General features: G+C 41.6%; 1 protein-coding gene across 2 annotated transcripts in view; it reads right to left on the minus strand.

The window, feature by feature from the left end:
- The window catches only part of MTOR (mechanistic target of rapamycin kinase), a 4,577,509-nt gene that overhangs the window by 662,427 nt on the left and 3,899,677 nt on the right, over positions 1-15,405 (minus strand). For both annotated transcript variants that reach the window (XM_044063218.1, XM_044063219.1), the window contains exon 48: positions 12,896-13,043. In XM_044063218.1, coding sequence (XP_043919153.1) covers positions 12,896-13,043 — 148 coding nt within the window. The remainder of the gene's footprint in view (positions 1-12,895; positions 13,044-15,405) is intronic.

A 15,405-nucleotide genomic window follows, 5' to 3' on the forward strand; every position in this document is an offset into this window, starting at 1 on the left:
ATTTGGTGGTAGGTGGTAAATTTCGGTGGATTTATTCTGTGTTGGAATGAGGCTGTCTGGGAGACAGCCAGACTGTAGGAATAAATTTGGCCTGTTTGTAAGGATCCAGTCCAGGACTGAATGTTTGTTTGATGTTTTGTCTACTCTAGTACACATTTGGATTGTTTGTGAGAAACCATGTAGGTTAATGTGGTCAGTGGGATTTTAAGAGCTACAAGCGAGACAGTCCATATTAAAGTCACCCATTACAATTGTTTCCTGAGGGAGGGATGTTGCTGCCCAATTTAGGATGTGTTCTAGAGTAGTCAGGTTGTTCCCAGGTGGGATGTAGGCTCCCACTATGTTCAGATGTCGACGAACGTTCGTAACCAAGAGGACTTTTCAGTTCCTGGAATCATCTATCCGGAAGTGACAGCACCAGGGAGAAGGCGGAGTATTGATCATACATGCCCGAGGGTTAACTTCCATGAATGGATTAGAAAAGATCTCTCTCTTTTTGAGACAGATAAAGTAGTTGTGTCAACTGAAGCACCACCAATTACTTTTAACAACAAACTTGTGGACTTGGAACATAAACTCTCCAAGGTGAGGAGTCTACAATGCGATAATTCATATTTGACTGAATGTTTGAGACGTAAGCTTGTGCTTAAAGGCTTGCATCTTTTTAAGTTTCTGACAGGCATTACTTTAAAAGAGAAAGACAAAACAGACTTGATAGCTATGTTTGACCGGTTTGGGTCAGAATTAATGCAATTTATTATTAGTTTAAATAATTCATGTATAGAAGAGTTGATAGAAAAAGTGTCTGTCTGCGCTAAACAAAGACATTATGGATGATTTACTTTTTGAAATCTATGTACAGAGATGTGATAACATGTATGACCGTATAGAGAAACAAGTGGGTTTAAATATGGAAAGGAAGAGAAAAAAATTAAATAGAGATACTGAAGAATATAAGAAGGGGGTGGCTTACCCTACGCCCAAGATTTACAACAGTTTAACAACAGCTGTAGAAACCAGATGGCATATGGGGAAAGTAAGAGAGGGGACTATTACTGATTGTAATGATGAAGGAGATGCACCAGATATTAATCAACAGCAAAATAATGGTTACCCCCCGCTTCGAAGATCAGAAAGAATAGGTAACCGCAATAAAGAAAGAAACAACAACAGTAAAAATTACAATAATTCTTTTCATTACACCCCAGCACCCCAGGGCACATGGAACCACCAAAGGGGAAAGCAGTGGGCAGGATACAGGAATTAATGTCAGAAATAATTTGCTCATAAAAAAAGGAGAAACAGGGAGTCAAAAAGAAAATGTTAACGTTTCCTATGGTGGTAAAGTAGTTAGTTTACAAGGATTTAATATCTTCAGTTATAGTCATTGGGAGATTAATAATGAGCATTTTTCACTTTTCAGTAAAAGTCTGAAGTTTATTCCAAGTAGTCAGATTAGTATACCTGAAACCATGACAGAGATTAAGATATTTACCAAGAAGTTAGGACTACATTTGATGTTTCAGGATAAGAATAATGAGAATTTACGAACAGTTAATAGGGAAGAAACGTTTCAGCAAAGGAGTACATTTAACGCCCCCACTCATCCCACTATAGCAGTGTATGAAAATCTATGTCTTAAAGACGCCTACTTGGTTTTGACCTCTTACAGGAAAACTTTTTTTAATCTTAATAAGCAAGAAACAATACTACTAAGGGGAATAAGAGTAGATGACTCCATTACAGTAATGAAACCCGATAAAGGGGGTGGGATGTTCTTAAAAGAAAGTATTAATTATAGTGCCCAAATGTTGGAGATTGTTTTATGATACAAATAAATATATGGAAGCTTCATACAATGAAGTAATGATTTCCCACAGAAAGGTGCAACTATTTTTGGAAGACTCATTATTTCAGGGTATTATTTATGAGGAATTATTTAATTTACTAAAAACTGTCCATCCTACCTCAGGCATTTGGAATTCCGAAGGTCCATAAGGACGTTTTAGATCCACCATATAGAGTCATTATTACATCACAAGGTAGCTCTACCTACCCCCTAGGGGTATACATAGATTACTCAAGCAGTCAGTGTTGTCTATTGGTTACATCTTAAAGGACTCGTGGGACTTCTTGTCTAGATTTAAAAAGGAATTATTTTCATTTGATGTATCTTTTACTACATTGGACGTGGTTGATTTATTTACTACTATACCGCACCAAGAAGGACTTGATTTGTTTTCGGAAGCAGTTATTGATCTTACTGACTTGAATAGTACAATGATTAATTTTGTGGTCAACATTATGGATATGATTTTAGATAACAATTACTTCATGTTTATGGGGAATTGTTTTAAGCAGATAAAGGGAGTAGCAATGGGGACCAGTTGTGCCTCCATATATGCAAATATGGTGATGCATGCCTGGGAACGCAAGTTCATGTTTACAACTGAATTCAAAGATAGATGGTATTTATATCTCCGTTTTTTTGATGATGTTTTCATCCTTTGGAAGGAACCAGGTTCAGCAAACACTGATTTAGCCTTTTATTTAAATCTTCCTTCATTTTTAAGCTTTACTAGTAATAGTTCAGATACCAGTACAGACTTTTTAGATGCAAGAATTTCTAAAGAGGAATCCACTATTTTTCGTAAAGAAACATTTTTTAACAGCTATTTAAATTTTAATAGTTAACATCCCTTTAAAACTAGGAAGAATATTTTAAAAGGTCAATTAGTCAGAGCATCAAGAATGTGCTCTGATTGGAATTCCTTATGGGAAATTTTATTTATCACAAAATTATTTGTAGAAAGAGGTTATCCTGGGGACCTCATTTGTGAAGTAAGTCTTGAGGTGGCACAAGCCTGGGGTACGAAGTTTAAACCCCTTTTGGGTGAAGGTACTACAAATGTGAGATATAAATCAAACCCACTAGTTAAAGAATAACAGAAGTATGGTAGTTCCTTTTGAGGAGGGCTTCAAAGAAGTGAAGGAAATAATGAAAAAATATTGGGTTATTTTTAGGACCAACACAGACTTCACATGAATTTTAGGGGAAGAACCTAGGTTTATTTATAGAATGGGGAAAATCTTAAATATTTGTTTGGACATAATATCATTGTGTATAACCCACTTGAAAAAGGTACGACGAAGTGTGGTTGCTGTGCCTTTTGTAAACTTATTTTGGATGATAAATGTATAGTTTTGCCTGAAAGGACAAGACCAGCAGTTTTAAAACCTGGGAATTGTGCCACAAAAGGTTTGGTACATTTAGCTGTGTGTGACACCTGTAAATATTGTTACGTTGGCAAGACCGAAAGACAATTAAGAAAACATATATATGAACATGGTTATGCTATCTCTTAAAAAAATGACAAATGCTTTGTACACACATTCTTTGAAATGTATTGGTTTTAAAAGGTTTAAATTTGGTATTTTAGAAACAGTTCAAAAATCACCAGGATTGGTGGGAATTAAATAATGAACTATGTGAGCTAAAGTGGCAATTTTTATTAAATTCATTTTTTGAACCTGGATTAAATGACACTGTCTCTAGCACCTATTTTAAAATTCAAGGCATTGATTAGATAAGACCATCTGGCATTTTTTCAATTCTGGTTTTTATGTAAGCCTGTCTTTTTAAAGTTTTGCAAAGATATGTATTAATTAATTGGGTTATAATTATTCAATTGGATGTTTGTATTTAAGTTGGGGTTTGCTGTGTCTTTTTATTCTGAAGAAGTCTTGGCATGGACCAAGACGAAAGCACTTAATCATTTGGCTTGCTGTAATAAATTCTGTTGCTGATTATTTCTAAAGGACTTCTCATGGGAATTGGCTGGCTTCTTTCACAGTTTTTTCCTGTGGTTGTTTTTATGAATTTACTATCACGAAAAGATTTTTGCCCTTTGGTTTGCAGATGTTTCTTTGGATTAATTGTTAGTTTAGTAAACAGTACTTCAGTGTTGTTAAAGTTTGGGATGGCTAGGTCTAAAGTTTCTAAACTGAAATTGTTTTTGTATAGAAAGGAGATACCGCCACTTCTTTTCTATTGTCTATCTAGCCATGTATACTGTATCCTTGGGGAAGTATTTCATTGCTAGCGATGTCTAGTTTAGTCTGGTTTCTGTTATAAGGGCTATAGCTGGAGTATACAGAGCAAGGGTGGCATACAAATCTTGAATTTTGTTCATGACGCTTCTGAGATTTATATTAAATAGAAGTTATGTTCTTACCATAACGTTCCATGTTAGTTGTCTTCTTCTCGCCTTCTTCTTGCTGGATGGGTTCGGAGCCGACCTCGGCTCTGACTCGGCCACTCTAAAAGCTCGAGAGTTGGTTCCACCGGCTCGAGGCTCCCCTTATATCCCACAATGCTAGGCGAGAGTTACCTCAGATCTCGTTTGTAAGCTAACCCCAGCTTATAATAGTAACAGTATAACTGTAAACAGAGTCCACCTCTAACAACAGGAAGAAAGAAGGGTGACCTACATCCTGAACCAGGAAATATGCATAATAGCATATATCTAAGAAAAAGGTGGTAGAAAGAGAGGTCACAATCACAACTCCTCTAGGTCTGTCCAGGCCAGGGGGAAGGAGGGTGGGGACAAGAAGAAGGCGAGAAGACGACAACTAACATGGAACGTTATGGTAAGAACATAACTTCTATATGTTAAGTTGTCTATCTCGCCTTCATTCTTGCTGGATGGGACCGTCCTAGCACCTTGTCCGGGTGGCCTAACGGAACAGACTCCTGAGAACAGTGGAACCAAAGTTAGCCCTATGCCTAGAAGCTAAATCCAACTTATAATGAGAAATGAAAGTGTGAGGAGTAGCCCAAGTAGCCGCTGCACAAATGGTGTCAATAGGCAGTCTGTCTTGGAAGGCTAAAGAAGTAGCCAAAGCTCTGGTGGAATGGGCCTTAGGTTTATTAGGCAGCTTTTGATGTCTAATTTCATATACAAGGGAAATCAAAGATGTTAGCCATCTGGATAATGATACCTTTGAAACTGAAAGTCCCTTTCTGCTTTCGCATAGGAGACAAACAGCTGATCAGATTTTCTGAACTGTTTTGTTCTATCCAAGTAGTACCTCAATTGACGGTGAACATCCAGGCAGTGTAATTTTTGTTCAGACCTATTGGAGTATTCTGGAAAAAGACAGGTAGATCAATGCTTTGATTTAGATTTGACGTCGAGACCACCTTAGGCAAAAAGGACGGGTTAGTTCGTAGGATACTCTGTCCTTATGAAACAAAAGATAAGGAGGACGACAGCTGAGTGCTTGAAGCTCTGAAACTCTTCTAGCTGATGTAATAGCTACCAGAAAAGAGTCTTCCATGATAATAATTTTAAAGAACAGGAGACTGCAGGTTCGAAAGGGGAGAATCAAAGAAGCAAGAACTAAATTTAGGTCCCAAGGAGAAGGAGGATTTCTTATAGGAGGTCTGAGAAGAAAAACTCCTTTCAAAAAGGCTTTGCAAAGCTTGTGGGACATTAAGGCAGATTCAGAAATACCCACATGAAAGTTAGAAATAGCTGCCAATTGAACTTTAAGTGTAGAGGGAGATGAACCTGCATGGAAGAGTTCAGCTAGAAAATCAAGGACTAATTGGATGGAAGCAGTGAAAGGATCTATGTCCTTTCCTTGAGCCCAATATGTGAAGCGTTTCCACTTACTCAAATAAATCTTCCGAGTGGAAGATTTATGGGAAGCTATCAAAATATCTCGAACAGAGTGAGATAATTGAGGAAGCCTGGCTAAGGTTGGAACTGGAGGAACCAAGCAGTGAGGTTCAGAGAGGGAGGAGCGATGAAACTGACCCGACTGATGGATCAAAAGATCTGGAACTAGGTCCAGATTCCACGGTCGCTCCAAAAGAAAACGATGTAGAAAGGGGAACCACACTTGTCGAGGCCAGTAAGGAGCAATGAGGATCAATGAGGCCTTCTGAGCGATAGCTTTCTGTATCACTTGAGAGATTAGTGGGAAGGGAGGAAATGCATACAGAAGTCCCCGGGGCCAAACTTGGACTAGAGCGTCTCTGCTGGGTTGGCCTGGTAAAGGGAATAGAGTGAAATATTCTCTGCACTTGCTGTTTTGGGGAGTAGCAAAAAGATCGCAGCAAGGCTGACCCCACTTGAGAAAAATTTCTCTCACTACAGAGTCTTTCAGAGACCACTCGTGAGGCATGAGGATAGCTCTGCTCAACTTGTCCGCAATTTGATTGGACTTTCCGGGATGTGCGTTGCTATCAGAAACCGCTGAGAAGAAATCGCCCATTGCCACAGTCTGAGTGCTTCTCGACACAGGGGTATGACCTGGTTCCGCCTTGTTTGTTGATGTACCACACTACAGACATATTGTCTGTTTGGATTGCAATCGTTCCCAAGGGAAGAGAGTCTTGAAGGGCTTGCAACGCTAAAAGCACTGCTCTCATCTCCAGAACATTTATGTGCAAGTGGCATTCGTTTGGTTGCCATGTGCCCTGGACCGTCCTGCCCTGATAATGCCCCCACCCGATCAGGGAGGCATCCGTTGTCAGAGTAGCAACCGGAGGGTGGAACAAAGGGTCTTCCCAACAAGAGCTGAGGGAAGACATCCACCACATGAGATGATTTTTGCACGCTTGCGTGATCATAATGGTGTGAGACATTGGAAGTTGCTGGTATGACCATTGAGTAAAGAGCATCCATTGAAGGATCCGCATGTGGAATCTGGCTAATGGAAGCAGAGGTATGGCCGCTGCCATAATTCCCAACACTTTCAGAACTAACCTGGCTTTGATTCTGTTGTTGTTGAAAAGGAGTGATACCAGTTTGTGAATGTCTGTTATTCTCTGATGTGACATGTTTACTGTATCTAGATTTGCGCCTATGTAGGTAATAGTACGACAAGGCGACAAAACAGACTTTTCGCAATTTATTGAAATACCCAGCTTTTGACAAATGCGAAAGGTGTAATCCCTGGCCATCAGAAGGAGATGCTTGGTGGGAGCTGTGAGGAGCCAGTCGTCCAAATATGGAAACACCTGGAATCCTTGTCGTCTCAGGTGAGAAGCTACCACTGCCATGCATTTGGTAAACACCCGGGGGGCAGTGGTGAGACCAAAGGGCAGGGCCCTGAACTGAAAATGACTGGTTCCCAGCCTGAAGCGGAGGAATCTTCTGGAGCGTCTGTTCATTTTTATGTGATAGTACGCATTCTGAAGGTCTATAGAGCACATCCAGTTTCCTTTGCCCAAAAGGGGAAGGATGGATTGCAGCGTGACCATCCGAAATCTTGTTTTCTTGACTGATCTGTTCAAGATACTGAGATCCAAAATTGGTCTCCAGTCCCCTGTTTTCTTCGGAACTAAAAAGAACCTTGAGTAGATTCCGGATCCTTGCTGGTCTGCTGGAACTGGCTGAATTGCTCTTTTTGCAAGCAGTTTTGAAATCTCCAAAACCGCTAGATCCCTTTGAGCGGGTGGAACATCTGGAAGGGATTTTTGACTGATTTGGAATGCGAAGAAAGGGGATAGAATAGCCTTCGAAATGATGGACTGTACCCATTTGTCTTGAGTCAGGGATAGCCAGGCTTCTGGGTACAGTGACAATCTTCCCCCGGCTGCCTCCGAAGATGGGCAGTCGGGCAACACCTCAGGGATGCTGAAAGGGCTTGTCAGGGAAGGCTTCCCGATTGCCCTGGTTCTGCTGACCCCCCCCTGCCCCTAGGGCGACCTCTACCATTGTTATTCCCGCCTCTGCCTCTGGCGGGAAACGACTCTGTGTCAGGCGAAGTCCCTTGAGATTGTTTACGGAACCACATCTTTCCACCTTTCTGGCCTTTGGGGTAAGGCCTAGAAGGAGTAGAAAAACGGACTCCGACGGCAGAAAGGGTCTTGCCATCAGTTTCGCACCTAGTCAAGGTTTCTTTCACTTGAGGACCAAAGAGGGATGATCCATCAAACGGGAGTTAGTGAAAGACGCCTTGAAGGGTCCGCAAAATTGCATAGCCGCATCCAGGCATGCCTACGTAAGGCCACACCTGTCCCTGCGGCTCTGCTCGCTCCATCAGCCGCAAGAAAGAAGGCGCATGGAGGAGTTGGTTATGGAGTTAAGGGTAGCCAGCTGCGTGTTCATCTTATCTTGGAAACCCGTAGCTGTAGGGTCCTTTAACATTTCACTCGCTTCCTTGATCAAGTCCCTTTGAAGACGAGTAAAATGACACAGGTAGTTCAGCGAACGCATGGTAAATGTCGCTGACGAGAACATCCGCTTCCCGTACCTGTCCATGGACCTAGATTCCTTGTTAGGTGGATGGACAGGTACTGAAGGATCAGCTAGCTCCTTCTTAGTGGCAGCAGCTACCACCATAGCATCCACAGAAACTCCTTTTGTTAAGAACTGTTTGTCTGCTGGTGCCGTTATGAACTTGGAGGGTCTCCTGGGAGTGGGGTCCACTGAATCAGGAGCCGTCCATGCCTTCTTAGCAACCACCTGCATGAGGGGGTCAAAGTGGGGAGACACCCAGGAGGTGGAAGGACGAGAGCCAAACGCCTCAAGATACACAGATTCGTCCTCCGAAGGGTTGAGGGCTGGCCAATTCCCCTCTGTTTGAGGATCTCCAGAATGTCTGCAAATGAGACATCTTCAGAAGGGGAACGGGGGGAACCCTCAGAATCATCCAAATCTGTGTCTGACGTGATGGACTCAGGTGAGTCAATGTGTTTCCTCTTACACTTCCTCTTCCGAGGGGGCTCTTCTGCCAAATCAGGAGAGGCCTCGGAAGAGGATGAAATCCCCACAGGGGGTTCCTGAGGAGCTGGCTCTCTGCGGTCCGGGATGAGGGAGTGAGTCGACTTAACCTGAGGCACTGTAGAGGGAGGGGCGGACGGAGCCGACTGTGGAGTAGAGCCAGGCTCTAACACACTCCGCATGACCTCGAATGCACCCCTGTCAGGCAGAGCCAGAGGTCCCCGCTCCGAGAAGCTAAGAACCCCCCTCGGCACCGACAGTGATGGCTCCGAGGCCGATGTCGGAGCCGAACTCACCAGCGCCGAAGCACCGAGAGGGAGAGGGGGGTCGGACAAGGGTCCGATGCCACTCACCCCCTCGGAGCCGATGAGGGAAGTCCGGCGCCGAGATTCTTCCAAGGAAGAAATCGGAGCCGACGACGGAGCCGAAGACAATTGTATCGGCTCCGACGCTATCACAGTCTCGGTTCCGACGCAACCCGGCTCCGAGCTCAAGAGAGTCGAAGGAGGAATATGTTGATGGACCGGGGCAGGCATCGACTGATGAGTCGGGCTCTGAAGCATCTGGGTCAGTGCCTCGGACTTAAGAAGTCGACTCACTACCCTCTGAAGGTCATGATCCGACAGCCTCGATGACCTAGAGGAGTGAGATCTTTGGCCCCGTTCAGACAGCAGGGGAGATCCTGGAGCCGAATGAACGGAGCCAAGAGATGGTGACCTGGACCTCTTCCTAGTTGTCGGCTCCGAAGTCTGGTCGGAGCCGACACGGAACTTAATACCTCGGCTCCGCCGAGCCGAGGGAACCACAGAAACTGTGGACTGAGACTCATCGGCTCCAGCCGGAGCCGATGTAGGCAGAGGTTTAGAAACCTTAGGTCTCGGCTCAGTTGTCGGAGCCGAAGACCTAGATGCCTTAGAGGGCTTCCCAGTAGAAACAGAAAGGGAATCCTCTGGCTTGAGTAAGCCCCTCAAGATCAATTTATTTTTTCTTTCCTGCAGGACCCTGGGGCTGAAGCCATGGCACACAGCACAGGAGTCCTGCAGGTGCAAAGGTCCCAGACAGTAGACACAAGAAGTGTGAGCGTCTGTCAGAGACATTTTCTGACAGCACGCATCACACTTCTTGAATCCGGAGACCTTTGCTTCCTTAGACATTTTTAAGAAGGTGTAATCAAACACACACACACACACACACACACACTAATTACACCCTGTCAAGTTTAAATTATAATAAAACCACTAACTAGGTTTTTTTAAAATAAAATAATACACACACTCCCTAGGGAAGAGAAAAAGGCCAAAAGGCCCAAGGGAAGAACCTAAAGTTCTTGAGGGAAAAAAAACGGGAATTTTTTAGAAGGGGATAAAAATTTCTCTTAAACTAAGGGAAATAAGTAAAAATATTAAAATTAAAGGGGTTTTAATAGACTAAATTACACAAGAAAAAGTCACTTACCAAGAACCGGTAGAAAACCAACCTCGATAGCTGTAGCGGCAAACGAGATCTGAGGTAACTCTCGCCTAGCATTGTGGGATATAAGGGGAGCCTCGAGCCGGTGGAACCAACTCTCGAGCTTTTAGAGTGGCCGAGTCGGAGCCGAGGTCGGCTCCGAACCCATCCAGCAAGAATGAAGGCGAGATAGACAACTTAACATCTAGTCGTAAGTCCGTACCTTTTCTGGGGAGATGCAACAGTTATTGGGGCTGGGTTGGGGTGTAAAACTCTAGATGGGTTGGATTGGTTTGGGTACCAGGGTCAAGGCAAATATCTCCACCAAGTATGAGTTGTGATGCAATGTGAACTATAAATTTTACGTATTTTGAAATAAATCTGCCCTTTAATAACATTGTTCAAAAATGTGGGATCCATCCTGTCATTTTTTTTTTAAGTAACTGTTCCAATTCACTTAGTTTTTCAAAATGATGGTGAGAAGTCTTTTGTTGCCAGGGTCTTTGTAACCAGCTATATCAAGAAAATTAATCTTCCACTCATCATACTGCACAGCAAACCTTAGGAATTTACAGGTTCTATTATGGTACACTGAGTATTCATGAAAGCATTCCATATGGTTATTCCACAAAAAATAGACACATATTTACTAAAACAACTAAAACAGAGTACTTTTTTCTTTATAACTGATAAAAATAGTATCCTGTACCCATAAAATCATCAATATATTTGTAGAACTGGGAGCCATAATGGCGTCAACATCTTATCTTCTGTCTCTAAATCTTGATCAATACACAATAAAAATGGAGCACTTACCACTACTTCAGGAAAAGCATAAGATCACCCATTCTCTACCACTGTCATAGTTTTGGTCATTCTCTACCACTGACATAGTTGTTATTCTCTACCACTGACATAGGTGTCATTCTCTACCACTGACATAGTTGTCGTCATCATCATAATCATCAATTCCCTTTTTGTATTGTTACATGGAACCAGGGGATCAAATCAACATTAGTTGATGTGACCAAATCAAGTAAATTTTATACAACTGAATGGCTAGCCTTGACACGTTTTATATGAATACTCATAAAATATTTCCAAACCTTTGCCTTGAGCAATGTTACTGTACAATGGCATTAGGTCCAACATGATTAAATTGTTTAAAGAGCACCAGGTAAAGCCAACACAGATTTATCTTGTAAGAATCTTTAAATTATGGTATTTAAGAACACTGGTCAAAGCCTGTAAAGAGCACTTTGTTTGCCTTCTACAAAAATGGACTTGAATTAGTAGGAGTTGCTGCTGCCCTTTTGGGAAATACCATATGCTATAAGACAAAGTTAAGGGATCACTTGGTTGTAATAAACATTACTTTTGCAAACTTATCTTGAAGTCATTTATAACAGTAAGCAGTGACAGTGTTCTCTTATCCAGTGATGTACTGGAGTGTATACCTTCTTTTGAAAATGAAAGAAGAAATCAGCTAGAAGAATGACTGAATACTTTCTTTTGATTTAAAATAATTCAGACACAGTTTTGAATGGCTACAGCAAATTAACGGGTTTCAATTATATAATGCTCTTAAAATAACACCACAATGGTCAAAAGAAATTTAACAGCATAATTTTGTGACAGTTCTGACAAGTACTATCTTAACTATGATTTACTTGTAGCTTACAATTATGCAGGCTACAAGAAAGACTGCATGCGTTATTTTACTTGGGCTTATAAGTATGCTAAAAATGTCAATATTGCCATTAAGGGGTAGCTGCCCCTTACTTCACCTCGGATAAGGTCCCTATACTTTTAAGAGGACTGTGGTATACCACAGGTATGGCTAGATCACCCTAGTAAACCAAAAACGCAGTGTTCCTTTTGCTTCTACACTTTCATTGCCATGTCCCACTGTTCAACACAGAAGCACAATCTGCTTGTGCTTAAACAGCAGTACTCTGTAACTTGTTGTGAAAATTACTTACATACAGGTGTTGGGCTTAGCAAGTATTTTCTTTCTTTCTAATATGCAGATGGTGGTTAATTTGTATAACTCTTAATATTTGATGTTTAAGCTGTCACTGGACACAGGTGTCATTGACTAACAAGATTCAGAAAAGCAAAGCATTTATTGTTTGACTGTGTGCTACATCTCTGTTATGTCACATCTGCAAGTCAAGTTTTGATTCATGACTTAATTTATGTTTGTTTTTACTTCTATAAATTAAATAAACTATCTGGTGCAAACAATAATGCTCCTACTACTGCAACAGTAGAAAAGCTCAACAATATTCTGTTTTCTCAAAGCAAAAGGAAAGCAACTCCTAACACTGTCTTTGTTCCTTTCCAGAGATCCATTAAGGAGACTTCAGGCGAGACACTCCTATTTTTTTTAGCTACTTCTATGACAACTACTGAATCTCTGGAAACTATTGCGAGTCCGTAGATTTAAGACTCTTATAATTTGAATGAAGGGGCTTTAACAACTTTCCATGACTCTGGTGAAAAAAATGGTACTAATTTTCTCTCTCCCCACTAATCTAACATTATTAGGGGCACTCCTGCTTACTCAGTGACAGACCTTTACATGGTTAATTAGTGAAGTATAAAATTCCTGTATCAGAAAAATCAACATTTTTCTACCCACAGAAGAACACAGATCATTAGACTACTTTTTCCTCTGTTTTATCTAACATCAACAGGTGACATACCCTTAGCATGATGCGATGTTCAATGTTCAGCAGGATCTTTTTCTTCTCTCTGTAGTCTCTTATCAGTGCATGCAGTGTATCGCAATGTGGGACCCAACCAATCAATCCGGAGTTTGTGGACAAAGGAATGACAGCATACCTTTGAATGCTAGTTTAAACAAATACACAAGTTTAAATATAAAGCAATATATCTTGTTACTACAGCTCTATAAAATAATCTCTATATACAAGGGTCAGAAGTTATACTTCTGGTCATAAGACTTTAATAAAATACGGTCAGGAATCAAATGCAAATTTTTTCACTGTCAAAATCTGCTATCACAATAGAAATACTTAACTCAGTGCTAGTAAACTGCATAGCAATAGACTGACACGCTTTATACATTAATCACAAATTAAATATTGATCAAAGGAATTGCAAAAATCATTTATTAAGATCACGGCAACTAATGTTAACAGCAGGCCATGATTTCCCAAAAATACGAGGGAAAGGTGGTCCACACAGCCTACCTGGACCTCGCAAAAGCCTTCGATACAATACCCCACTCTGGCATTATAGATAAGCTCACCAGCTTAAATATAAACCCCTATGTCACTAGATGGGTTGCAAACTGGCTCAAGGACAGAACCCACATGGTTAGAGTTGCTGGAGTCATGTCAGACTCCAAACCAGTTACAAGTGGCGTCCCACAAGGCTCAATCCTGGGACCTCTCTTGTTCGATATATATTTCTCGGAGGTACAGGCCAACACGGAAGGACTGTGGCTGACCAAGTTCGCAGATGACTGCAAACTAGGCGCCATAATCGACTCTCCAGCCGACACAAGCATCCTACAAAAGGGCCTCATAGAAACAGACAACTGGTGCCAGAGCCACGGCCTCAAGCTAAACGCCAAAAAGTGTATAGTCATCCCCTTTGGTAAAAACAAAGTGCCCATAAATTACCACATAGGTGGTAATCCATTAAGTACGGAAGAAGTAATTAGGGACCTGGGGACCCAAGTTGATAGCAATCTCTCATTTGAAAACCACGTTGCCAAAGTGGTTAGAAAAACATTTTATATAGCCCATCTAATCATGAAGGGATTCACATCTAGATCAGGGGAGGTCATCGTGCCTCTTTACTCATCCCTCATCAGGCCCATAATTGAGTACAATGACCCTTTTGGGATGTACCTTACCAGACACCTGCAGCAACTGGAAAGACCCCAAAAGTACCTCACCAAGAGGATCAAAGGGCTCAAACAGATGCCATATGCTGCCCGGTTAAAGAAACTCCAGCTCTGCTCAGTGGCATACTACCGCTTGCTCAGAGGCGATCTGTGCCTGACGTATAAAGCCATGTCCAACCCGGAATTAATGGACATGCTGCACCTCAGAAAATCCAAATCCCATCAAGCTACGCGCTCGAGTGACTTGAACCTCAGCACTGAAATAAATAGGACATGCTGGAGGGACAGATTCATAACCCAGAGGCTCCCTTCACTCTGGAATAAAATCCCAGTCCAGGTTAGGCAGAGTCTCTCATTGACTGTCTTCAAGAGGAATCTTGATGAGTGGATGGGAGATCGTAGGTTTACCCCGGGTATCACTTCTGTGTCACTGTTAGACAGAGGCACAGTATACTAACCTCGAAAAAGGGCATAGCAAAATTCAATTAAAATGGGTGGCGAAAGCCAAACACACTCTGGCTAGGCTTATAAATGCCCTAGGGCAGATAGCCTAGTATGAACCTATGAATAAGCTAACCAACTGCTTTTGTATTCGTATTATCTCTCTCAACACCTGATATCACCATTCTGAAGACTTTTTTCATCACATCATTAGGAGACCCCCCCCCCCAATAAAAAAATATTAAATGCCTTCATTCTTATGTGAATGGATGCACAACTATAAAAGACAGATGTACTTTTTTGAGTTGTGTCTGCAACAATAGAACACAGTTTGCTTTAAATAAAAGAATAAAATAAGACATGGACAGCAAAATGTGATGACAACAGAGAACCTTGATAAATCTTTACCTCTTGGAAGATCACAGTCTTCCTTGAAAACGGATCTAATGTCTGCGGTATCCTAGAAGATGTGGTGCAATATTAGTTGCATGTGTGACTACCTATCATTTTGAAATAAATCTGTCAGCAGGATATCACTTTTATAATTAGTTAATAATAGTAAAACCTATGAGTGGAAGAAACAAACAAAAAAGTGGAACAGGCCTGGAGGAAAATGTTGCCAGATCCTGCATTAGAATCACAGGCAGAATCTTAAGCCTTGCTCTGACTGGTGTATCTAGTGATGGAAAGGACCATGGCATCAGCTTATGTTTCGGCAATAATACTTTAAATACCTCAATGAAAAAGGCAATAGAACATAGAGTATCTTATAAGAAGTGAGAGTTGATAAGCTTAGAAAAGGACTTGCTTGCCTTCCTATAGCAAAAGTTTATGCCTTACACCAAATGGTCAGACATGGTCCAGTTCACATGCCTGAGAACCTCCACCAGCCCTCCA

Source organism: Protopterus annectens, chromosome 2.part1 (assembly GCF_019279795.1).
Source record: "Protopterus annectens isolate FY-2018-M chromosome 2.part1, PAN1.0, whole genome shotgun sequence".
Lineage (NCBI taxonomy): Eukaryota > Metazoa > Chordata > Ceratodontiformes > Protopteridae > Protopterus > Protopterus annectens.